This window comes from Anoplopoma fimbria, chromosome 8 (genome assembly GCF_027596085.1).
Source record: "Anoplopoma fimbria isolate UVic2021 breed Golden Eagle Sablefish chromosome 8, Afim_UVic_2022, whole genome shotgun sequence".
NCBI lineage: Eukaryota > Metazoa > Chordata > Actinopteri > Perciformes > Anoplopomatidae > Anoplopoma > Anoplopoma fimbria.
In genome coordinates this window covers 12,811,963-12,836,739 of record NC_072456.1, presented here as the reverse complement: position 1 = coordinate 12,836,739, position 24,777 = coordinate 12,811,963, and the positions used below count along the sequence as shown (strand labels likewise).

Below are 24,777 nucleotides of genomic sequence, written 5' to 3'. Positions count from 1 at the left end.
TCACCCATGTCGTTGAGCCAGCAGGCGATTTTTCTGTACACCTCGTCACATGCAGTCACAGTGATAGCTAGCATGATTTTGGGGATGAAGCGAGCCAACCGAGGCATTTCCTTGATCCCCATCACAAACTCCTGCAGGGACACAATCACAGCTTTTTACTCGTCACCTCAGAGAAAATAACATCAAGGGGCATTTAAAGCACTTGTGTTCACTTTTGGACCAACATTCTGAAGGAGAAGGTTATATCTCTGGCTTTATTCATATCAAGTTCTACCCAAAGCATGTAAAACTTTGATGTTTAACAGGCTTGCTGCAATAAAATAAATTTGATGAAACTAAAGAAGGACAGATGCAGGGTTAGAAGATGTTTACCATTGAAACTATTATTGCTACATTTATACAAGCAGTGCACGTATAACAACGATGCTGACAGCTGACTGACCTGCAGCTCAAAGCAGATGAGCATGACCAGGAAGACAAAGCAGAGACAGAGGATACAGATGGGCAGGCTGACCAGCCACCTGAATACACGCCGACGCCACGGAGGATAGTGGAACTCCTCACATCCTGTTATGGGACTGCAGCGCTTCACTCCCTACAGAGGAGAGAGAGAGAGAGAGAGAGAGAGTATGAAAGGGCCTGAAAGAGAAGAAAAGAAGATATTTAGATAGGAGTCAGAGTTTTAGTTTCTCTCACCCGGAACTGAGGCCGTGGTTCCTCCAGGGATTCAGCCGGCGTGTCCAGTGTTCCCCACTTGAATGCCAGCTCAGCCCCCCTCCTCTTCCACCGCTCCAGAAACAGAGTGGCCCACACCACGTTGAAGAGTGCAAACACCACACAGCAGATGTCACGGCTCGTCTGAAACAACACAAACACACAGACTTGGACTATGAGGATGATCATTTTCTTCAGCAGCTGATTTAAGGTGCTTTACGCAACGATAGCGTCTCTCATCACCTGATCTGACTCGGTGAGCATCCATAGCACGAAGCCGATCACAGCAGGATATAACATAGAAGTGGTGTAAAATCCCAGCCAAGCAAAATACATGGCAATCTTCACCCCAAAGTAGTCACAGATATCATCTGTAAACACCAGAGAAAATTATTCAGTAGAAGACGATATGACAGTTATTATGATAGTTAAAGGGTAGAACAAGGAACCATGAGCGAAGGTGATTCACGCTATGCCAAAAGTACTTTCTTCTGTCTTGTGGTTGTACTAGAGTGTTATGTATATGTCCGTGTGCCTCTGTGTACGAGTATCTTGTTCTGCTAACCTAAAGGCTGTTTCTCACAGACAGCCTGGACCCAGGACTTCATCAGCTGACTGAGGATCCTCTGTTCATGGAGAGGAAATACCTGCTGGATCACACCTCGTGCACTCAGCTCTGGGACTGCAGAGAAGAACAAAGCAATGCATCAAGTAGGTTAAAAAGATACTTAACCAGAAAAATGCTTCTAAATGTATGTGAATGTTTATCACTCCTGATGAGCAGGTTACACCTTGTATGGTAGCCTCTGCCACCAGTGAATCAATAGGTGAATGCTGGCTTATGCTATTAAGCTTTGAATGGTCGCTAAGACTAGAAGAGCGCTATATAAATCCAGTCCATTAGTCATTTACAGAAGAATAGAAAAAAATTGGCTACAGTAAAACCTCAAATCAATAAGATGCTTCTATTCCCAAACCAACAAAGTGATTATTTCCAAAGGCCATGAAAGAAGTGCCATCTGTATAAGACCAATATCGCATAGTTTACTGTAAAAGGATGCAACTTACTAATTGGCTGGCCCTCCAGGAAGTTGATATTATGAAGGACCTCCCCATGTTTGGCCCTTAGATTGTCCATCCAGTATTTAATGATGCTCTGCCTCTCCTGCAGCAAACGAGAGGAGGGGAGAATAAATTCAGGTGATGCCTTCACAGCATATTTACTTCGCATATGTGTGTGTGTATGTGTTTGCACGTTTAGACACTAACCTGTGAAGTAAAGAAACACAGCTCGCTCTCGATGTTCTCGTAGATGTAATCCTCCTCACAAGAGAAGTTTCGTGTTCCTCCGCCAAATTCAGGCTTCACCGCTTTCCTCAGTCCGATTTCCTCAGCACCTCGCAACAAACTGTGGGAGAACAATGCGAGACTGATAGTGTTACAGAGCATCAAATGTCTTCTCCCAGTGCTTTTGTTGAACACTGTGGAAAAATTGTCAATGATTAATAACCTTGTTCTTTGACTCTGAGGGACTAGGACCTAAAACCTAACATTTCCTGGTTGATTTTGATCTTCATTAATAACATTTTCTTGTTACAACTACTCAAATGTGAGGATCTGCTTTTCTCTTTTTTATATCTTTGTCTTTGGACTGTTGGTTGGATGATAAAATTTGAAGATGTCACTTTGTGCACTGGGAAATTGTTGTGTAAGAATTTAAAAAAAATAAACTCCTCAACTTAATATCAACGAGGAAAACAGTTGCAGTCCTATTGTGAATAGTTGGACAAATTTCTATGAAAGTCAGTTTAAGCAGTGTACAGTAGAAAACATTTTACTGGAAATGACCACAGAGTATTTGGCCAGTTATTAATGGGGTTACAAAAACCAACAGCTAACAATGACATTAGCAGAGAAGGATTGTCCTTCATAGTGGTAAAGTCACCTGATCTCTCCTCTAATGCTTTAACCTCATCAGTCTCTCTCATCCTCTCATTTCCCATCATCCCTTCCTCCATTTCTCCTCTTATTCCCTCCTCCTTTCACCAGCAACTCTCTACTCTCCCCACCTCTCTCAATCCCCCTTTCTCTCTTCATCTCCTTTGTCTCCTCTCCCCCTCCTCCTCCTTTATTCCATCATCCCCTCCTCCCCTTCTGTCCTTCCCAGTGGCTTTGTGCTGAAATCGCAATCATAATAATGCAACACCACACCCTCTGTACCCTCCAGGCGGACAGCTCACCTCTCTATCACATGTAAATGTATAAAGTTTATGCACACGCATGCAGGAGTGTAGCCTAGGTGGGCCTGTAACATCCATCCATCATGCAGCTGCGAAGTACGATCAGCACCATGATTGATTGCAGCAGAAATGTGAGGTGTAAGCTTCTGTATCACCGCTGAATACTGCTTAGTGCGCAGTATCATCACAATAAAGGTCCTTGTCAGAGAAAGAAAAACAGGCTGTATCTATTTAAACCAACTGTTTAGTAATCTAAACCAATAACTTCCAGGGCTTTGAGAGGTGCGCTGCTTCTGCTGCTGCCATGAATTTGGATAAGATTTCCCCTTGCCTATTTAATCTAAAACTATGTAGCCTTTTACCCTTTCTCTCCCCAAATAAAAGGAGTCTTGATTTGGACACACAGTCAAAGAGAATGTGTTGACAAAGCTAACCTTGTAAAAGAGCAGAATACTGTCGAGGCAGAGCAGAGTTTATGCTAATTTAGCAAATATCTATCAGGCGTAATATTCAAACTCAGCAGAACAGGACGGCATGCTGTAAATTGCCCAGTCAGAGCTGAGAAATGAGTAATGGATGGTATGTCAGCTATGAAAAGTGGAGGAGGAGGACATTAACTGCATGCCACACTTGAGTATGTTAATTGCAACAATAGTACTTTCTGCTTATAGTCGTTTTCAAAGCAGTAACTGGAGACCAAAACAAATAACAGCATTGAATCTGTGACCCAAGCTGTTTTGATCTCATACCAGGATTTTCTACCCTGATCTCTCTTTCGGAACAAACACTGGGAGAAATAGCAATGCCATTTCAGTTGATAAAATATTATAAACAAGCCCAGAGTTGGCGGTAAACACACCTGGAGCCCTCAGCTGGTATTCTCACACAAGAAGGCTTGAATGGAAAAATTCTCGCAAAGGGAATGACTATTCAAGGTGAGTTTGGGAGGATGGAACACTTTATGGGTTATCTCTTCTATCACATAAAATGTAGGTCAACCTATCTGACAGCAGGTGTGTGTGTGTAGAGAGAGATAGAGGAGACGGGTCTTCTTGTCACACAGCAATCATTTTACTTGAGCATTTCATCTAAAACCCACTGGCACAATTTCAGAAAGCACTCTCTCCATCCTCCTACCACATTACCCTTCCTGTTGTTTTCTCTTTGTCTTTCTGCTGCACACCATCTCTTTCTTGCTTGTTCTCTCTTTGCATCTGTTTCTATCTGGCTCTCTTTATTCGTTCCTTCAGGCCATCTGTCTATTCCTATTCCATTCATTGGTAAAAGGTTTGGTTCAGACTCTCAGGGTTTTTCAAGAGGCCTGTTATTGCATGCACAGTCAGCAGAGAGGACTCCACATTTGTCAAGAGTTGAAATGCAGTATGGAACAGCAAGTGCCTCCCTGATCCCCTGGATTGTATTTCTCAATATTAAAACACCAAAGTCAATGCTGAGATTTAAATGACCCTTGGCTCCTCCCCAATTCCCCTGGAGATGTTTTCAAAACAAGAGACCATGTCTGGGCAGTGTAATCAGAGCAAACGCAATCCATACTGTTTAGCCTGACCCTAACCTTCTGCAACCCTTTAAATAACCTGCAGCAAGAGGCAGAGCAGCGATGCTGATACAGTAAACCAGGCATCACGGTAGCCTAACTAATGATTAACTAACAGCTAAATATAATACTACAATAAACAAAGGTACAATTTTACACCAGCAAAGAACAGATGAAAAATCTTAAATCTTAAACGTCCCAACTCGAGTAGTAACATTTAAAAATAACTAAACCTCAACTACCAGAGGAATAAGTGATATATATACTGTATTATTCATTTGGCATTCATTTCTCTGATGATCAAAGTTGCTGCTTTAGCTTTTTTCCTGTATTTTGTCTAGGGTGAAGATGTGATTATTTCACACAGCTACGGTTAACACAGTAGTAACACTTCTGTGTACAACTGTAGCAGGTGGTGTCAGCAAGGATGAGATCACACTGGTTTGTTTTCAGACTGATGTTCTGCTAGGTTGGAATACTGTTAAGCTAATGCTAACAATGTTGGGCTATCAAAATAAAATATTTTCAAGAATCTGGAAATATTTCAATCAGTTTGAAGGAATCATTTGACATTTATTTACTTTCTTGCTAAGAGTTAGATGAGAGGACTGATGTGCCACTTCATATCTGTAAGCCAATTATGGAGGTAGAGCCAGTAGACAGAACGTTTGGCATAAAGCATAGCATAAACTGGAAGCTTAACTAGAATTTGATTAAAAAGATTAAACAAGGGAGTGAGCTTTTAAGGTTCTGGTAGGCTGAGTCTGTTACCTGCAAACAGAGTTAGGCTAGCTGTATCTCTCTGTTTTCAGCCTTTATACTAAGCTAAGATAAACTAAGCCAGCTAACTGTCTACTGACTGTAGTTTCAGATTAAAAAACATTAGAGAGGTATCAATTTTCTTATCTAACTCTCTGTAAGAAAGAGATTAATCATACTTTCCAAAATGTTAAACTGTTCCTTTAAGGATGTTAAATCATTGAGAACAACTATATCTACTGTACGGCTAAACCATATATTACTCAAGATATTGGATATAATCTTTTCATACAGTAACACACTATGTTATGTCACATAGTAATTCTGATTTTAAAACTTTAAAGTTAAAAATAACTGTAAGTAAATGTCTACCTCCCCTGGCTGTCAAACAGAAGTCAAATAATTTATTGATTAAACAGTCAACAGATAATCAACTGGGACAATTTTTGATTCATTAATTATTGTTTGGAGACATTTATCAAAGGAAATTATAAACATTTACTTGTTCTAACTTCTCCAATGTAAGGATTTGCTACTTTTTCCTGTTTTTGTCATTGTTAATTGAATATCTTTGGGTTTTGGACAGTTCATCAGACAAAACAAGATATCTGAAGATGTCACTGTTATGAATACTTTCACTTTTTTTCTGACATTCACTTGACAAAAGTGAATGTCATTCACTTGACAAAAAACAAAACTTGATTAATCAAAAAAATGACAATTGACAGATTTATCAATAATGAAATTTTTTTTTTTTACAATATAAGGTAATATAAGGTAATGACTAAAAACACCCTTGGTAAAACGTAGTTGCAACCTTTGAAGCGAGGCCTTACTTTTCATATGTAGCGGTGACGAAGAATGCGTGGACTCGTGTGTGCTTGTGATGTCGTATTTGGATGATGAGCTCTGGGATTCCCAGCCGGATGTGGTTCAGTAGCCATAGCAACGTGTGGTCATCTGTCGTGTCTGTGGCAGGAAATTAAAAAGAAAAATATATTTTCAACTATACCCACGCATCACTGTACACGGGAGCTGCCGGGAGAACTCCCACAGTCTTGTACTATTTATTCCTGAGCAGCAGCTGGAGGTTAAGAGTCGTACAAACAAACACTTGAGAATGATTCTAATTCTCTGCTTTCTTAGCTGGTTCAGAGATTCAAACCACTCATAAAACGACTTCTCTGACTCTCAGGTTATGGCTTAGAAAGTTAAGTGATCAATGTGCTAGTCATGATCCTCTTCTTTATTACCAACAGTATATAACTGTATTGATCCCTACAAGTAAAGTTTAAAGTTCTCTGCTGCTCAGTTGTAGGTTGGATCTCTGAGTTCGTAGAGGTACATCATAATCTCTTTAAATGGAAGAAGTTAAAAGAAATACAATAGTATTGCTTTCTTCCTTGCCTGGAGAGTGAGAGAGTATATTCACAGCTTTAACTTATCAGATCAAATCATATTTAACATTTTGTGTGGCTTAAGTGCATGATGGAGCATTAAAAAAAAGTGTGTTTCATATGGCAGTTTTGTGTTTAATTTCATAATGCAAATGTGTCTGCATGTGTTTTACTTCTATATTTGTGGGGACCAATATTTAGACTTAAAGATTAAAGACACTGGAAAGTTAGGATATTCTTTTACATATCATTACATACATTTTTCTTTTTCACAGGGCTGTTTTTGGTTTAAGACCTGGTTTTGAATATATTACTTTTGGTTTAGGAAAATAATGAAAATATACGTTAGTAGTATGTAGGTTTAGACCTAAGGCATGTTGTTGTGATGGTATAGTTTAAGGTTAGGGTTGCATTATGCCAACAAGGGTCTTCACAAGTATAGAAATATAAACACTTGAGAGTGTTAAGTGCTTGACCTGCAAATGTCATGAGGACATCACAGTTTTCCGTGGGCACCGTCTTCATCCAAGACTTATGAGACATGATGTGTCTCCCAGCCTGCAGCAGCCGCTTTCCAAACAGCTTATCTGAGAGAGAGGGAGACAGAGAGACAGACAGAGAGAAAGACAGAGGGGGAGAGAAAGAGAGAGTCACATTTTCAAAGTGTAAGGAGCGGAATAACATTTCTAACATTTTCTGCAAACCCCCTCAAAAACACTTACCCTTGCTGCCCCGACACACACACACACACACACACACAAAGACACACACAGATCCACACAAAATTGTCCCTCTCGACGCGACAGATTTAAATGTCACGCCCCTTCGCCTCACAACATGAGACTGACGGGGCTAATCCTGCCAAGACCAGAGGCCACACATTGTCCACACTCTGAATTGTCACATACGCACACAGACACTCAGCTCAATCAACACAACACATGCAAGTGAAGCTATTTCTCAGTGTTGTCATATGTTCTGAGTCTCAGGAACGCCTACATATAAGCCTTGAATAGTAAAAGAACATGATACGTAGAAAGTTTGACTATGAATATACAGCCTCCTGTGTGGAATTACCGTGTCTCTATTTGTGAGGTCAACAGTACAACAAAAACAGCTGCACTGTAGCCACACAGTAATGTCACATTATGACACAGTCACCCTTAATGCAGCAGTCTGAATGAAACTAATATATTTATTCTAGGGTGGATACAGTTACGTGATGGAAACATTCTCAAAACAACTGCAATTTTTGGATCCAAGCTCAAATGTACTTCATATTTGACACCTCATTTATATCTCACTGACCCACTAGACTCATATTCCCACTGATATGTTCTTCAGAAGGGCAGCAGCACCAAGTGATTCTGTAACCAGTTTAACCCCAGAGCCTGCTCAGCTGTCAGAGGACAGTTTGTGAAAACCATTTCCTGGGTCCTGAATAATAATGACAGCAGCCTGGAGCGAATGCCTGTCCCACACCAGCACTGTGATCACTGAAGCATGGAGGCAACAGAAGAGCTGGAGACTGGGGAACTTTCGAGAGATCCCACACAAATATGTTAAGTATCACCTAACTCATCCAACAATATACTATTTGTTAATTCTTATGTATTTGAAGGCAGTACAATAAAAAATATAAAAACCACAGATCATCTTACTTTCACATGAAGTCAACATACATCCCAGAACTGGTTCATGTTTTGCTTACATTGTTACAAAAGTGAATGCACAGACATACACCCTCACAGAGGTCAAGGTCACAGCAGGCTATAAATTTAACCATGATATCACCACTACTAGCATGATGCTGTAAATCACAGTGCGTCTGTGTGCACTGTGGATCCAATAAACACCTGTCACATAAAAACATCATTGTGCTGCTGCTCAGTGTGTCCCCTTACTTCCTGGATCAGAGTGGTGACAGAGAGAGACACATAGTGGGGCTTCCCAGAATCCAGCCTTATCCAGGGAATATTTTCTCTCCATGTTTGCAGTCCTGGATGTTTGTACATAAGCATTGCACCAACATGCGGTCTACTGGCCTATCAATATTTTTTGCACCTTACTAAGTGTATTTATATTAAATAGGGCTCACTACTTGTATTGAAGAACCAATTATCACCCAACTCTGCAGTAACCTTCATACCTTCATAGCCTTTGATCCATTTCGATATTTTAGTTTTCTGGCCCGTGATCTCCACCTCTTTTCCAGCCAATGTACGCAGCTGTTATCAGGTAAAAAACTGTAATAATCCCACAGCATGCTACCTGTCAATCACCAACCACAGACAGACAAAGTTAGCAACTAGATATTGAAGTATTTAGCAGCTTGAGAGCAATACATTTCCCTTAGGGTTTTTTGGATACCAAACCAGAACTACAGTAAAAGGGGAGAAATGTTGCTCTGTGTCTGCTGACTGTGCAAATAGTCAACTGTTAGGAAAACATTCACCAAAACAATTTTATTAAATGATTGAATCAATTATTGCAGCTTTAAAACTTGCCTCACAATCACATTTTTATAGATTTTTTTAACATATTTGGCAGAAGATTATACTTTCTGTCAAGAAATATCAAAACACGTTAGTGTTACAAACTTGTACAGACCTAGACTTAGAGGTAGCATTACTATTTAAAGGATCTCTTTTCAGTACTTACAAAGAGGTTGTGACAGTTTAATCTGGTTCCACAACGCTCTTCCCCTCTGAAGAACATTTTCAAACATCACAACGTCCGAATAAGAAAACAGCGCAAGGTATTGTGGTACTCCTACATACTGAAATCTGACTGGCCTCTCCGCTGTGCTTTAGATGAAATGCGGCAGGCAGTGGTGCGACATGACAGCAATTCTAATCGAGTCCTGTATTCATCGCTGAGGGCAACGCACACAGAAGACACACACAGACTCCTGGTACAGCCAACAGATTGGTTTCACCACTTCAACAATGCTTCAGTTTACAAGACTCAATAATGAGCATGTCTTGAGCATCATTTTCATGCATTTGTGTGTTTGTATTTGGTTGAAGATAGACATTTATTCATACACGGCATTCAAGGCTTCATTGCTCGGTCTAGGCCAGTCTGACATATACGTGTCTGCATGTGTAAAAGTGTGTTTTTGCTCTATGCAAACAAACCACCTTTCAGCTGCCATGGAAAAGGTTGAAGCCGCTCCTAGTGAAGTAGTTTCCTCAAAGCAGCACAGAGCATTAGGCAGTTTATTAGCAGGAACAGCAAGGGTTTTCACTGTTAAGTAAAGCAATGGTAATCAATGATATGTTTCTAGCCACCAGATTAATAAAAGTCAGATATTCACATTGCTTTAAGCTCTGTTTTTGGTCTCCACCAGCTCCTAAGGGAAATGTGCTTGGTCCGGCAGTTTGGTGTCTGAGCAGGAAGTTTACAGAGCTTTTTATTTTGCCGCAGCTGAAAATGATGCTGATGAGAAAAGAACTGCAGACCTAAAAACCAAAACAATGAGCTAAAAGAAGCTTTATAGCTTTGTAGAGCTAAGGGAAACTGCAGTCAGGTAGTTTGTAACTGTGAAACCCCTTTCACAAACAAAAAGTGATGTGATACTTTTTTAGATAATACAATATTGATTTAGCTACATGCAGTTCACTGAATACACAAAATATAAGGGACCTCACCATCTTGATTTTGAAGTCACAACCCATTATTAACAATCCTTTTTTGAAACTCATTTGCTTCTCATTATCCCAATCTCCCCCTTCTACAATTGATTTAACGAGGGTAATCAATTTGCATTGATTGCTTTTACCCAGTTTTACCTCATCAGTGTCCTTGAATAGACAGAGTTCAGGTTGGGTACACAGTTTAAAATCTTGAAATTGCACCCAGTCTTCTAAATGTTTTCATTACAGCCTAGTTGGATTATAAGTAAATAATATAGCAGTTACATAGAAAAGTGATCCCAACTGTTGTTTATGTTAGCAAAATTAAATAGTTTCTGAGTATGAAAGACCCTTCTGGCCCTGTTTCAGAAACCAGGGCACCGTTGAGCACGTTGGCCCAGGACTAGCAGTGTTACAGATAAAGTCTGTATTACTCACGGCCATCACAGTACGACAACGGTTTCGGGGCTGGCGCTTATCAGACAGCAGCCAGGCAGGCATAACAAGCAGGGTGTCTCTCTCTGATCTAAGTTGCTCTCTGAAGCACTTCTGTGGGCTGTTTATCTGTCTTTTGTGTGCATACAGGTATTTGTCTATGTGCATGTGTGTAAGCATGAGATATAAAGTGCTAGATTAATATAAACTCAGTAGAAGCACCAAGAAGTGAAGGTCACAGACACTAAAGGAAAGACTTTATGATACACTGTCTTCGCTGCTTTTGTGACTTTTTTAATAGAACTCTCAGGGGCTGGTAGAACAAAACACCTTAAGTTTTCCCCATAAATATGACAATTAAGGCTTAATTTCTTACTTACTTAAAAGAAAAGAAAACAGGAAAACCAAATTGGTCAGAGGGGGAAAATATTACCCTTTTTGAAGAATACAATAAAAGGAAGCAAATATTATAACGCTAGTTTGATCCACAAATTAACAGAAAACAATGAATGTGGGGGGAAATTGCAATAGTAAAGAAGTGGACATTATCTCATCCTCCTCTTGTTTTTACAGAAACTGCTGTTCAGCAAACGGTTAAGGGCTTCTGCAACTAGGTGAATGACGTGGCAAACGGTTGACATGAAATACCAGCCTATTACTGACTGGAAAGACGCCCGAGCATTAAAACGCAGTAGAGCACTCATTAATTGCAAATGGGCAGGAAGAGCACAGCTGTGGAAAATAGCTGAGTGATCCAAGACGGACGAAGAAGTCAACTGCTGGTCAAATCTATGGCGTGAAATCAATGCTCATTGTTAAGCGTTCTACCAGTCGTGAAACACTCTTCTAGGGATGGGTTCCATTCTCAGCAAGTTTATTAAAATAAAGAAAAACACAACCGTGACTGAATACAGCACTTTGTACTACAAACCTACAGGCCCTTAAATAAGATGTTTGATATTTGCAGACCATGCATTTACTGCAGCTTCTTCATACAGTACATTGAATCTGCCTTGTTCCTAACACGCTGCTGTTGTAGATGTAAAACACATGACTTTCAACAGAATGCGCATTTTCTTCCCCCAGGATCCACACATGGCATTAGCAGTAATAGGATAACAACAGTAAGATATTAGAATGTATTTCATGCATCTAGTTCTTTATGAAATAGTATACTTGAGAGCCACCCTGATATCACACGGTCTGGATTAAGACTGGACATAAAGGTCCCTTGTTTGCTTAACCAAGTATGCAAGATGTTTGCTGAGTCAACACCGATGGTGTATAATCACAGGTGAAATCAGGTGTCACTTTACCTAATAAATAAATGTCGTTTTTAGTAATTGTGTACATAGCATTAAAGTGAAACAAAAAAAGAGAACACAAAAGCAGTATGTTGGCAGCAAATGTGGAATTGACTTCACATAAAAATAAACAAAATACTAAAATACTTTTCCTTTGCTTCCTGTCATAGACCAGCTGTTAACAACAGTGGCATCTTAATGCATAAATACAGATGGAATAATTTAGGAGACAAAATGTTCTAAGGGCCTGCAGTGAAAATGTACCGCACTGATTTGATGCTGAGGAATTGTACTTTCTAATGCACCTCTAGAAAAAATTGACTTTTGTGAATATACCTGGCAACAGTGTGTATTTCCTGGGAGGCTGGAGGAGAGAGCAGTATTTCTATCTTTTCAGCAGCGAATTATTTTGAGTCTTATCCAGCCAGTGTAACAGAGAGGCAGATAGAGAGTAGCTAACAGACATAATGTAATAAAAGCCAGACATACTGACTGAACTCTGCAGAGACAAGGAGGGAACATAGCAATAAAATATAAGTCAGGAAGAAAACATTTCCATTATCACATCTACTGAGTGTGGGAATGAAACAAATGACCCTATTAGAACAATAAGATCAGTAAGTGGGACAGAGAGCGTAATCCGGTTCAAACCCCCTACAATTTCCTTAATTAGAATCATTTCCAGCACTGACTCTGTATATCACCATCCTGTACAGAGTCCACCCATTCCCAACTCCCCAAACCCACACACAGCACAAAAATACAGACAGTAAAACACACACATAACAAAAAAACCCAGAAAACATCACATCACTGTACACATAGAGAGCTGCAACAACAACATGCATACTGAGTCATCAAATCATGCAGCTGAAATGTCTGAAATAAATACCAAATCAGACCGTTCCACCTGTGAAGATTATGTGAATCAAGCTGTGGATTCTACAACTGCAGCCTACATGTCTTGAGCGTGAAAAAATGCAAACCATAACCCACCTTTCCTCTTATCTGTCCTTGTTTCCTTCTACCACTTCTCCCTCCCCCTTGCTTTCTCCAACTTCCAAACACTGACTCGTTCTATAGCTTGTCGCAACAGCCACCTGCACCCTCCCAATGTAAAGTGCAGTCTGCCTACATTTTGGCCCCAAATTGACAAACACTCCCAATTCCACATTGCATTTCTCTTTTCCATGTGTTTTAGATTATATGAAAGATCCCTCTTCCCTTTGCAGCAGAGGAATCCACATGTCTCTTCTTTCTTTCTTTCACCTCACTCTGCTTCCCTCTTCCACATCGTGAACCTCTCAGTCTATCTCCCTACTCTCTATATATTTTTGTTGCTACCATCCCTGCCTCTTCCTCTCATCCAAATCCTCAGCTTAGTCCCACTGGGCAGGATCTCTCGGCCCCCCTTCTCTCTATGCTTTCTTTTCATCTCTCTCTCAGCTCTCCTGCCTTTCCTCTCAACCAGGCTGTCTCAAGAGATATTTGTCATCATCGTGTACATGTAGCTCCTATGGATGATGCCTTTAAACTGAGGCAGAGGGAAAGAAGAAGGGCAATGCTTGATAGTGATACAAATAAACCTGAGATAACAAAGTGCAGATGCCTCAGTGGCCAAGCACTAACACAACAGTGTTTTTAGCAAAAGCCTCATTTCTGCCATAAGCATTACAAAAAAGCAGGACAAATTACTATATTACGTTATGTGAAATTTAAAGTTTAATATGATGTTGGCATTAGATGAAAAGTCAAGGGATCACCAAATTATTAAACTTCATCCTGAGAACATAAATGTCTGTACATAAGAAAAGTTGTGGAGACATCTCACTAAAAAAACTAAAATGTTAACCTCATAGTTGCGAAAAGATTAAAAGTTAGGGGATCACCAAAGTCAGTAGGCCTCATGAATGGCAATCCATTAATTGTTGAGATAAGATTTCCAGTCTGCACCAAAGTGCTGGACCAAGCACCCAATATTGCCATACCAAGATCCACACTGTTAGAGTGGCTATAAACCATCACTAGAGAAAGCTGTTATTAGATAAAAGAACCTGTATATGATGTGATTGAGATTAGGACTGTCTCTCTTCAGGGGGAGACAGGAGGTGTCTGTTCCACCTTTGTGACAAATGGGATGAAGATGTCAATACCGGTGGATGTCAGAACTCTGGTTTCCTCATTAACAGGCGCATGGAGGATAATAGGGACTCGTCCTTGGCCTCAAAATAACAATGATTACATGTGATACTGGAGCCGCTCGTGGCTGCAGGCCAAGAGAAGGACAAGAGAAGACCAGAAAAGAGCCACAGTGCTCACACAGCAGAATTGTGGAAGTATCACTTTTCTCCTGTCCCATCTTCTTTTTCTCTTTTTGTCCCAGCTTCTCACTTAATTTGCCTCCTTCATTTCCTACTTTCTGTGGTGGGTCTTTCTGGGTTAGCTGGTTAATTTGGGTGAGCTACAGTATCTCAGTGAAGAAGCAGGGAGTGAGCTGTCATATCTGTTATATAGGTAGTGTTAAATGAGGAAAATTATGCAGTCTACTATTCAGTCAGGTAACAATCATGAACAGAAGCCAGTGTTGAATCCCTCACATGCCAAGTTGATGCAGACTACTCCCTCAGACAACCACAGGCTGGTTATCTAACTGGCTGAATTGAGCATTGTCAAGGGGGGATTACGAATTATGAATAAGCGAGTGGTGATGATGAATATAGTGGGGTGAATAGCAGCCTTTGTTGAGGAAAAAGACCTCCTTGTTGAGTAGTGGACAACTGCCAAAGTGAAGGAAGGGATTTTTGACTAACACACAGAACAAATGAAAAAGGATTACACAGCAACAATGCAAACACGTCCTATTGGTCATGTCTGTGTTGTGTGGAGCAGGTTAAGGATCCCTGCAGCACCACAGCATTTTTTTAAGATTCCAGGTTGGATATTCAGATACAGCATGGCCAAATACCCAGACAAAAATACCTTTAAGATGGAATTGATATTAGAGTGATTAAGAAATACGCTTAATGTTTCCTTGCTGAGAGTTAGATCAAAGATCAATATTGATCTCAGTTCTGTGGGTTCAATATGGAGCTAGAGCCATTAGCTGGTTAGGTTAGTTTAGCCTAAAGACGGGAAACAAGGTGAAGCAGCTAGCCTGGCTTTTTTTTTGTGTGTGTGTGTGTGTGTGTGTGTGTGTGTGTGTGTGTGTGTGTGTGTGTGTGTGTGTGTGTGTGTGTGTGTGTTGTGTGTGTGTGTGTTTTTTGTGTGTGTGTGTGTGTTTACAGATTTAACAAACAGCATATAACTGGATAATAATTAAGCTTAAGAGGGGTTGGTAGGCGGCTTTGTTACCATCCGACAGAGCCATGCTAGCAGTAATTTGACTTCTGCCTTCTGTTTAGCAAGGGCACCGGCGTTGCTGCATGCTATGCTCCACCCGAAAACAATTGCTATTGGTTTAAATAATTACAAACTAGCCAAAGTGTTTTTCCCCCATATCATGATGATAATGTGTTCAGCCCTTATTTTAGTGCTGACACAGCTCTGTGCAGAAAGGTCTGGCTATGCGCGACTATATCCCCCCATTAGCAGGCTTTATGCTTGGCTAAGCTAACTGGCTGCAGCTTCATTTTGAACAGACATGAGAGTAGTATGGATTTTTTCATGTAACTTTGAGCAAGAAAGCAAATACATTATATATTTCCAGAAATATGTTACTATTGTGTGTTACATGTCGATGCAAATTTAATTACTATGGCACAAACATATGACCCTTTGTGTGCTCTTATTCAGGGTAAACAAAGGGTTATATGGAGGACCAAACAGCTGAGGCGTTCAGAGAAAACAGACTCATAAATTTTTAAGGAGCTTTAACAAAGGGCATTAGTGTCTGATGTAGGCCTGTTACTGTACATCTGACTTACTGTAAAGACTCAAACCTAGCAACCTTTTGTCCAGGAAAGTTGTAGTCCATCTATTTTGTGAAGGTTAATTGAATTATGGGAAGAAATATAGAATTTAGATTGCTTTCACCAAAATTGAGGGGATCTAGTTATCAGGAGGTCATTCATAATTATAATCATTAGATAATCAGTCACTCTAGTGTGGTGACACGATCCAATAAGCATCAGGCAAACTGGGTATTTCTATTCACGTCAGAAATTAAACTTGGCACTATGGTAATAGAAGAGGAAAGGATAATAAAGAGTGAATGTAGAGACAAGATACTGTAGGAGTGAGTCAGTCAGTCAGATGGCTGTGGATTAACTGATCTTTATGATGATATGATATTCTATTACTGGACAGGAAAGATGGGAGGGAGGCTCCGAGTCAAATCAATACCCAGAGGAACCAGTGATTATTGTACATTACACCATTCCTCCCATTTCCCTTCCTACTCAATGACAAGCAGAGGAAGACATCATTAATGACTTAGTCTGCTTTGATTTCTCGTGCCTTTCAAAAAAGAGCTTGAGGAAGATCTATGCAGCATTTCATACTAATTTATTTAGCTCTGGAGGAATGTAACACGAGGTGAGCTGTAGAAGCAGCATAGGAAGTGTAAAATGGTTGTTTCATTCAAATCTATGAAAGGTTCATCAGAAACTCATCAGAAAAAGTGCAGGATTGAGCAAATTCATCTATAGCAACTGATTTTATAGTTTTGAAATGTATCTTTAAGGTGGCTAAAACAGCCCAGTTTAAGAAAAGAGTAAAATGAATTACTCTTCTCTATGTGAATGGAGACAGTTATATTCAGAAACCTTCATACAAACAACAGGCTGTGGACTCGTGTGCTTCCGTATAAATAATGATCAGGAGGAACGTGAAAAACTGTACATATTATGCTCTGAAATGCAAATAAGGATGTTTGAGCAGTGCCTATGCTGTTTATTTTGCACAATCCCAGCCTTCTCATAGTGCTTTTCTAAGGGAAATGACAGTAGTATAACCAGCAGCAAGCAGAACACAGTGCATCAGAATCATGTTTCTCTGACCGTATGAGGTATGTAGCCAACAAAACAGGCATGTTGCTGCAGACGGAACTTAAATTATATGTTGTTTTATATGGTGTGGATTGAACAGTAAACAAAAAGATAAAGAGGGGTAAAGGCCGAGATGTATGAGAGGGAAGCTAAATGAAAGCCTGTACTTTACTGTTGAAGGCTTTCATCAGTCAACATTGACAGTGTGCAAACATATGACCTGGAACAGCATGTTCCCCCTTGGTTGTGAAAAGGTTCTCACCATATTCAAATTCTTATTAAAGGCAGGGGCCAGAATCTGACTAGACTTTTCAGAAGAGCAAAACTATGCTAACAAAAAGGTGAATATTGGACTTACATTCTCAAGGTGGCCAGAAGGATATACATTTTATATGGGCTTCATTTGACATTGTTAGTTGATGTTATAGTTTTAGGATGCTTGGTCCTTGTCTCGATGCAGTGCCTTGGTGACAGATGTTGCCTCTGGCAAGACTAAAAATTAAGGGATTCTCTTAAATATATCTTCTTCATATACAAGGAAAACTGATTATAAGGAAGGACAGAAAAGGGAAAATATTGAGGTGAGAGTCCTCTGCTTAGCTCTTATCTGTCATCTACAGATGTGGGCTCTATGCTAATATGAGCAGAAAGTGTTGGTTCCCCTTTGCAGAGCAGCACATGAGTTACTCTCTCTGAACACTTCAGTCGGAGATAAACGGTAGAGGCTGATGAGCCCTGATTCTGTTTCTCAAATGCATTGAACAAGCTCCCTGACGTCCCCTCCCCATTACAGAACAAGATAAACATGCAAAGCCACACAGGCAAAAAAGGTGAAGACTAGCACTTGTTTTATTAGCAAAAAATAACTTTAAGAGTTAAGAGGAAAACAAGAACGATAGAGATGACGTCTAGTTATTAGCTGCAGGAGAAAGAGCTTTTATCCCCCATGTGTTGTATGTTACACTTTCATGGCCCTTTAGCATTCTCTAGAGGCTGCAAAGTGGCTAATGTGGAGCAATAACTCCAACTGAGGCTAAAAGCAGCATTCTTCACCATGGTCATTGTATTTCTCATGACTTTGCTAAGCAACTACCAAAAAAAAAAAAGTATAGTCACAGAGAATAAAGGACAGGGTGAGCAAATGCACTCCTTTTCTCTTCAGGAATGCAATATAATTTACACACAGGAGTAAGCTGGTTATTGACTCTGCTTTGATCCCAGAGAATGGAGCCTAAACTCCCCGATAAGGTCTCTGCGACATGTCTCTGCATCCACACAAGGCAGGAGGCAGGCGACACCAGCATCTCTCTCTCTCTCTCGCTCTCTCGCTCAAAGCTTGAAGTGCATTAAGCTCTGGAGTGTGCATTATCATTTTCTGCTTACAGTTTGATAATCTTCATGGCTATAAATGGAAAAAGTGTACATTTTCAGAGAGCATGGATGGGGATTTAGAAGTTGGTTGGCCAGAGGCAAAGATGCATTATGGCTGATATGATTAAGCCATTAAAAATATGAGAATCTGGAGCAAGTGTATCACCACTGGCAAGACAGAGGCTTTATCACAACTCTGGGATAGGAACTTCCTAATGGCTCTGGATACAGGTATCTACCCATCAGTTACAGGGGGATGCAGTAACCCAAAGGTGTCTCATAGTGCAGGTGGTAGGCTACATGTATGGGGTCATCGCTACATTTGGACAACCAAGCAAATAAGAATCAGATAGAATCAGATAACAAAAGCACAATGAGATGTTGGATTTCAATCCGTTTAGTGACACACAGATTGTGCTGATCTCAGTTTGTTTAACAATTTCTTTATTGCAAGATACACTTATTGTCTAAACGCATAATGGCAACTCTATAACATATTGATCATCTCCGAAACCAGCTAATAAGCCCATGGCCCTGTGCAACAAACATACCATCCTCAGAGAAAAAACAGACTGACACAAAAAAGATCAACCAAGGTCACCTGGCTTTTCAAGGTAACCTTTCCCCACCAAAAAACTGATTGTTTTCTCCTGATATCAATTCCAATGCTTCGACTAAGGGTACCAGCAGAGAACACAATGCTGTCAATTCCAAAATTTAAAATCTGAATTTCACACAGTGGGGAACTAATTGGACTCATTTTAATGTAATGAAGGCAGGGATTCCTGTGACACAAAAAACTGTCCATCATGACTGAATTACTGTAACTGATGTCGGAAACACAGTATTTAGACATTGATGAAATGTTTTTATTTAATGTGGCTCAGTCACATCTTGGTCAATTCATGACCTGCTTGATAAGGTAAAAATCGGATTGATGCATCTTGAATCCTCACAGAAACAAGAGGTGAAGGGTTTTGTGTTTACTGCAGCAAAAAGATGAGTTTGGGTAGTTTGCTTGAGCAGATGCAGCCACTATGCTTGGAAATAGACCGTGAAACGAGTTTACCAGTCACACAAATTAACATCTATTAAAAAGACTAAAGCACTAACTGCATAGTTTACCTTCAACTGCATCAGCTACTTTACTGCAATGATATTTCTAGGGCAAGCTCATAATAAATATAAAGTTTTCACAGTAATTAGCCAGCCACTTAGTTTTACAGTTAGCCTGATGGTCTGCCTATTTCTATCATAAAATGTCTTCCCCATCAGGTGAGGTTAATAAAGCTCCAACATTGCAAGCAGCAAGGTCACCCCACATAGAGGAGATTTTCCTCACTCGCTAAGGCAGCTAATGTGCAGCTCAGTACTTATTCTATAGGGGGAGAGTAAAAAGAGAAGACATTTCCGTAGAGGATGCAATGAGTAAGAGTGAGACGGGCAAAGAGATGCAGAGAGATAGGCATTAAGTTTGGAGTCATTAGGCACAACACACTGCTGTCATTATATCATACTGCATTACATTCATCAGCTCCCCCACTAATGAAGCTGGGGTGAGGGAACAAAACCAATGGCTCAGTCTGTCTGCTACAGCTCTTCTTTTGAGGAGTTCAGTGTGATGCTTTTTCCTCTCAACACTGCTGTATTTAAAGCAACCTGTGTGACACTGAACCTGACTAAATCTGTCTGAAGCAAAGCTGAGGTATTCTACTTACTTAAGACGCAGGGAGAGCGAGAGAGCAGAGCCCTGGCTAAAAGTCTATACATGAGTGCAGATCCCTGCTTAATACATTTTTTCTCATGCATTTTGCAGATTGTAAAGTGCACATATTAATGCCAAGCATCAAGGATGGAGTTAAACAAGGATACATAGATAGAAATGGGCCTTCCAGATCCCCCTACTGCCTCAGAAAAGACCTTCACTATCCGATCAGAACACAGGTAAAAAAAGATTTTAGATTGACTTTACTAACCTTTTATATATTTTATAATTAGAAACCTATTGTATATAGTTTACCAGTTGTAGCATAGCTTAGATATACAACTAGATCATGATGCTGAGAGTAATAATGAGATACAAATTCCTACATTTTTTGAAATGGGCAATTAAGAGCTAGTGTCACAGCTATAGTGAAGGGTACCCATGCATGTGGCTACAATACTACTGAAGAATTTTGGACACCGTCCTAATACGAGAAACTACTTAGTTGTCATCTCCATACCATCTCATTAAACCCCAAGTTTCAGCAGCCCAGAACAAAAAACTTAAACCTGAAGATAAAAAACTGAATTAAAGTAAAAAATGTGGTTAATATATTCAAAGACACAGAATTATGGGCTGCAACCCTTCAACATCACCATCACTACATATTTTTCCATGGCAAGAATGAGTCTCACAGTATATCCTAACAAATATCCTAAATCCTAAACCACTGCGCTGGCTGATTTGGCATCCACAAATTACATGACCTGATTTTCATAACACAGAATCTTATCAACACTTGGCTGGCCTCAGAGGGAACCCAAACTAATTGGTGCAACTTTTATGTTGCGTTTTCTAATGATGGGCGCTTAATTAGTCTTTGAAACGCCGGCTAGTGAGTGTTGGAGTTACAAAGGAAGATGGCTGAGAAGATCAAAGTCATTCCGGTCTACTGTGGGGGGGATTAGGAAAATGTGGTGGTGGCATGGAGACAATCGGGCATCCAAGCCTCCAGTGAGAAAAATCCTTTCAGGCTGGAACTAAAATCTCAACTGAAGAAATCATCCTGACTTGCGGCTGTGCTAGCTGAGTGCTGACTGACACTGACACGTGTGAGGGCGGTTATGTGATATCACGGTAATCCCACTGAAGTCCCCAAACCCAATCCTTCTGCCTCATGACCAATGCTAAGACATATACAGGCAGGTGGGGGCAGGAGGTACAAAGAGGGCAAAACCCTCCAGTCCAACCTTTGATACTTTTCATAACTGTGAAGTATTTTTTTTTTTATGATCTAAGATGCATTAGTCTTTTTTTTTTTTACCTTCCTTAAGGCTGTTCATGCATTCACTGTCAGACATAATATTCTCCCAAAAAAAGAGCAAAAACTTGGAGGCACTACTTGGATTTGACAGCAATTTAACAAAAAGCAAGTGGTCCTGATGCATGGGGCGGCATATTCCGTCAACAAAAAAGGAAATATAGTGGCTACAGGATTTTGGGGTTCTTATATTTTTATGAGTTGGGTACTCTTCAAAGAAAACCTGAATGTGTTCATTACTGTCATCTCTGTGACATAGTTCATTCATGATTAAAGGTATAATGAGGGAGCAGCGTGTGGCTGTAAATCCCCACATGAGTGACTGAAGCTTTTACACTTTTCACCTGTTTGTGCGTGAGATTGATCGGCCCTGCAGTCAAAGTGCATTGGTATTGTTTGTAATTATGTGGCCACTATATTAAGAGTAATTTTAACTGTGGGAATTCATTACCTCTCTTTCAGAAATAATATTCCCCAACTTTAGTTGTGGGCTAAAACACAGTCTCTCAAACCTACTCATGTCAAATAAACCCAAGAAGAAACGTATGTATTTCGGAACTGATACCCTAACAATATCTTATCAAGACCCTACTTTAAAAGTCTGTTTTCTATAAACCCTTTTCCTCCTTAAACAAAATAAGGCCAAAGTTTTCAATTGTATTCAAATGTCTAAACATGCATGGACAATTGTCTTAATACAGTTTTCAGATGAGGAACTATGTGATCAAAGATGAACGAAACAAGATAATCATTCAATGCAGCTTTCAGTACTTGACAGTTTTGATGCTACAGATACATTCGGTCAGTATCAAAAAAGTATCAAGTTTTGATATTGATATTTATTAAGGGTTTGGTACCAGTAAACTCTTATATGACATTAGATGTTGCCTCTTCCCTTACAGTTTTAGACTCCCAATCCTCCTCTCTACCTCCAATATTGCTTCTCGGTGATGAAGAAGCTCTAAAATTGAACACATTTTCACTTTGCTGACCCTCCTGAAACCTATTTGGGACCCGAGGAGGCACCGCTGGGTGCATCAGGCTGCTCTTCCAGTTAGTAGCTCAAGTTACCTCGACCAAGCATGGAAAGGGGCGCTCATCGGCTGACAGCCCACTCGTCCACTGCATCACTCTGCAGCAGTACTCGCAGGGAACAGAAGCAGTCTGCACCCCACACACAGGAAAACAACCCTGGCTCGGCAGCTGAGGCTCTCTCTGCACAGGCTAATACTGTGTTATGTTCCAAAAATAGCATCACTAGCAATTCTCGCAACAAGACAACTATGATGTGGTCTATTCTGATACACCATCAGGATCATGGCGATCAAACAGAAAAACATCTTTGTTATGCTCCTTGTTGAAAGGTAGATTTTAGTAGAATTGTAGGACGCCCTAAAGAATAATACAGGAATTACACTGGGGTTTAAACCACACATACAGCACAACCAAATTATTGCAGTATCATTGTGAGAGCCTTTATGGCTTAACCCTCAAATGACAAAACATACACCTGCCCAATCCAATAGCATGGCAACTGACAGTTGGGCAAACGTGGAAATAGACAGTGGCAGTCTAGTCAGGCTACAGTAGTTTAGAAATCGCTTGATGACATCATGAAGTTCAAAAACATTTGGTTACCTGGCAGATCTCATAATACAGACCGAAACAGAATACACATAAACCACATAAATAAAATAACTAGCAGCCAATTGTAGCCTGCAAGTGGCAAATAAAGATGCAGTAAGAAAATAATTTGTATCAGGAATTACTACAAATAGCTCAGGCTACCAATACACTGTGGGAATAGGCATGTCTTACAGGAGGTAACCGAGAATAAGGTCAAAACCAGACACTAGGATGTGCCAAAATGTAGCCATTTTCCTGAAGAGAGGATATAATATCAAAGGCTAATTTTAAAAAGCCACTGCTATACAGACATGCAATCAAAGTCAAAACCCATCATTGCAGGCCTGTAGTCTAATAAAGTGGTACTTTTGGGACGCCCTCGTGGAGACAAAGAACGGTGCCGCGCGGTGTATGATGGTGCGGTACTCGTCTCGTTTCCCATCATCACGTCCACCTGTCCCCTCTTCCTTTATGCGCTTCCTAACCCGCATCGTCCAACGCGAAAGTAGCACCCTCGACTCACCCAGTACACCAGAGGAGCCTTGTGACGGGGCAGCGCCCGGCTCCGGCCTCTCCGCTTCTCCCTGCTGTGCTCGGTGTCGGTGCCGGGAGCTCTCGGTGCCGTCGCCGGCGGCGGACGCACCACTGGCGGCCGCCGCGGCTGCAGCGCCTGTCGCTGCCGACCCCGTGTCGGGCATGCTCTCTATCAGCGGGGAGCAACGGAAGATGAAGATATTCTCCGGGAAATTGTACAATAGTATCGCATCTCCGGGGAGGGTAACGCATGGGTGTAGCGCAGCGACCGGCGGGTGTCCGAGCGAAGGGTTAAATGAGTGTGAAAGTGAAGTGAAGGTTGTCGGTGCAGCGGCGGTTCATCCTGGTGGTACTCTGGAGCAGGATGCGCGGCTAGATAGAGAGCTCTCCTCCGACGACTATAGAGGAGGGACAAAGAGAGGGAGGCAGGAGGGGAGGGGGCTGGGTGACACAGACACACACACACACACACACACACACACACACACACACACACACACACACACACACACACACACACACACACACAATTATAACAATTCACCATAGCAGCCTCATGATAATATGAGTATTGTCCCAGATTGTTTCAGCATGCTAATTTTAAAAGAAATTCCGTCAAGAGAAATTTAAATAAAGCCAGGTTATGTAGCCTGGATGTTATCACAAAAGCACTTCATGCACAACCAACTTTAAGACTTAAAAATCCACCAGAAATAAAAAGAAAATATGTAAAATAATAGTGTTCATACATGCATGTCCTTGCAGTCTCACCGTTCTCCAGGATAAATGTATAGTGATCGCCCTACAGTGACCTCTGTCCTTCAGCAGCTACACCTGAAATTTGTGCCAGAAATAGAATTCGCAAGGTTCATTAAGTGTAAAACCCAGACAAACAAAATGAATGGCTTATATTGATAACGTTTACGTGATATGCAAAATGCTGTTGAGTTGTCATGCTTTTTAAGAAATTGTACCTGCCACCTTCAATTTAAAAACGTTAATTCACAGCAGGTCTCTCAGGCAGGTGGTTTCTGCAGTCCAGCAGGTTGCTGTCTTGTGGGAATGCACTATACCCTGTCCTGGAAGATTTAATAGACTATGACTTATTCATAAATGCAAAAAATATCTTCATAGATTAAACTTTTAGTGACACTCAGGTAGGGACAAGAATGTAGGGACAAGAATGTCTCTTC

At 40.6% G+C, this 24,777-nt stretch overlaps 1 protein-coding gene across 1 annotated transcript in view; it reads right to left on the bottom strand.

The window, feature by feature from the left end:
- ano8b (anoctamin 8b) overlaps positions 1 to 23,748 on the bottom strand; it is a 31,772-nt gene extending 8,024 nt beyond the window's left edge. The window contains exons 1-10 of the mRNA XM_054603282.1: positions 23,574 to 23,748; positions 7,142 to 7,252; positions 6,105 to 6,237; positions 1,984 to 2,122; positions 1,783 to 1,879; positions 1,280 to 1,396; positions 958 to 1,085; positions 697 to 858; positions 443 to 595; positions 5 to 131 (exon numbers count right to left, since the gene is read on the bottom strand). Of these exons, the coding sequence (XP_054459257.1) occupies positions 5 to 131; positions 443 to 595; positions 697 to 858; positions 958 to 1,085; positions 1,280 to 1,396; positions 1,783 to 1,879; positions 1,984 to 2,122; positions 6,105 to 6,237; positions 7,142 to 7,252; positions 23,574 to 23,748 (1,342 nt within the window). The remainder of the gene's footprint in view (positions 1 to 4; positions 132 to 442; positions 596 to 696; positions 859 to 957; positions 1,086 to 1,279; positions 1,397 to 1,782; positions 1,880 to 1,983; positions 2,123 to 6,104; positions 6,238 to 7,141; positions 7,253 to 23,573) is intronic.
- Positions 23,749 to 24,777: the final 1,029 nt, after the last annotated feature.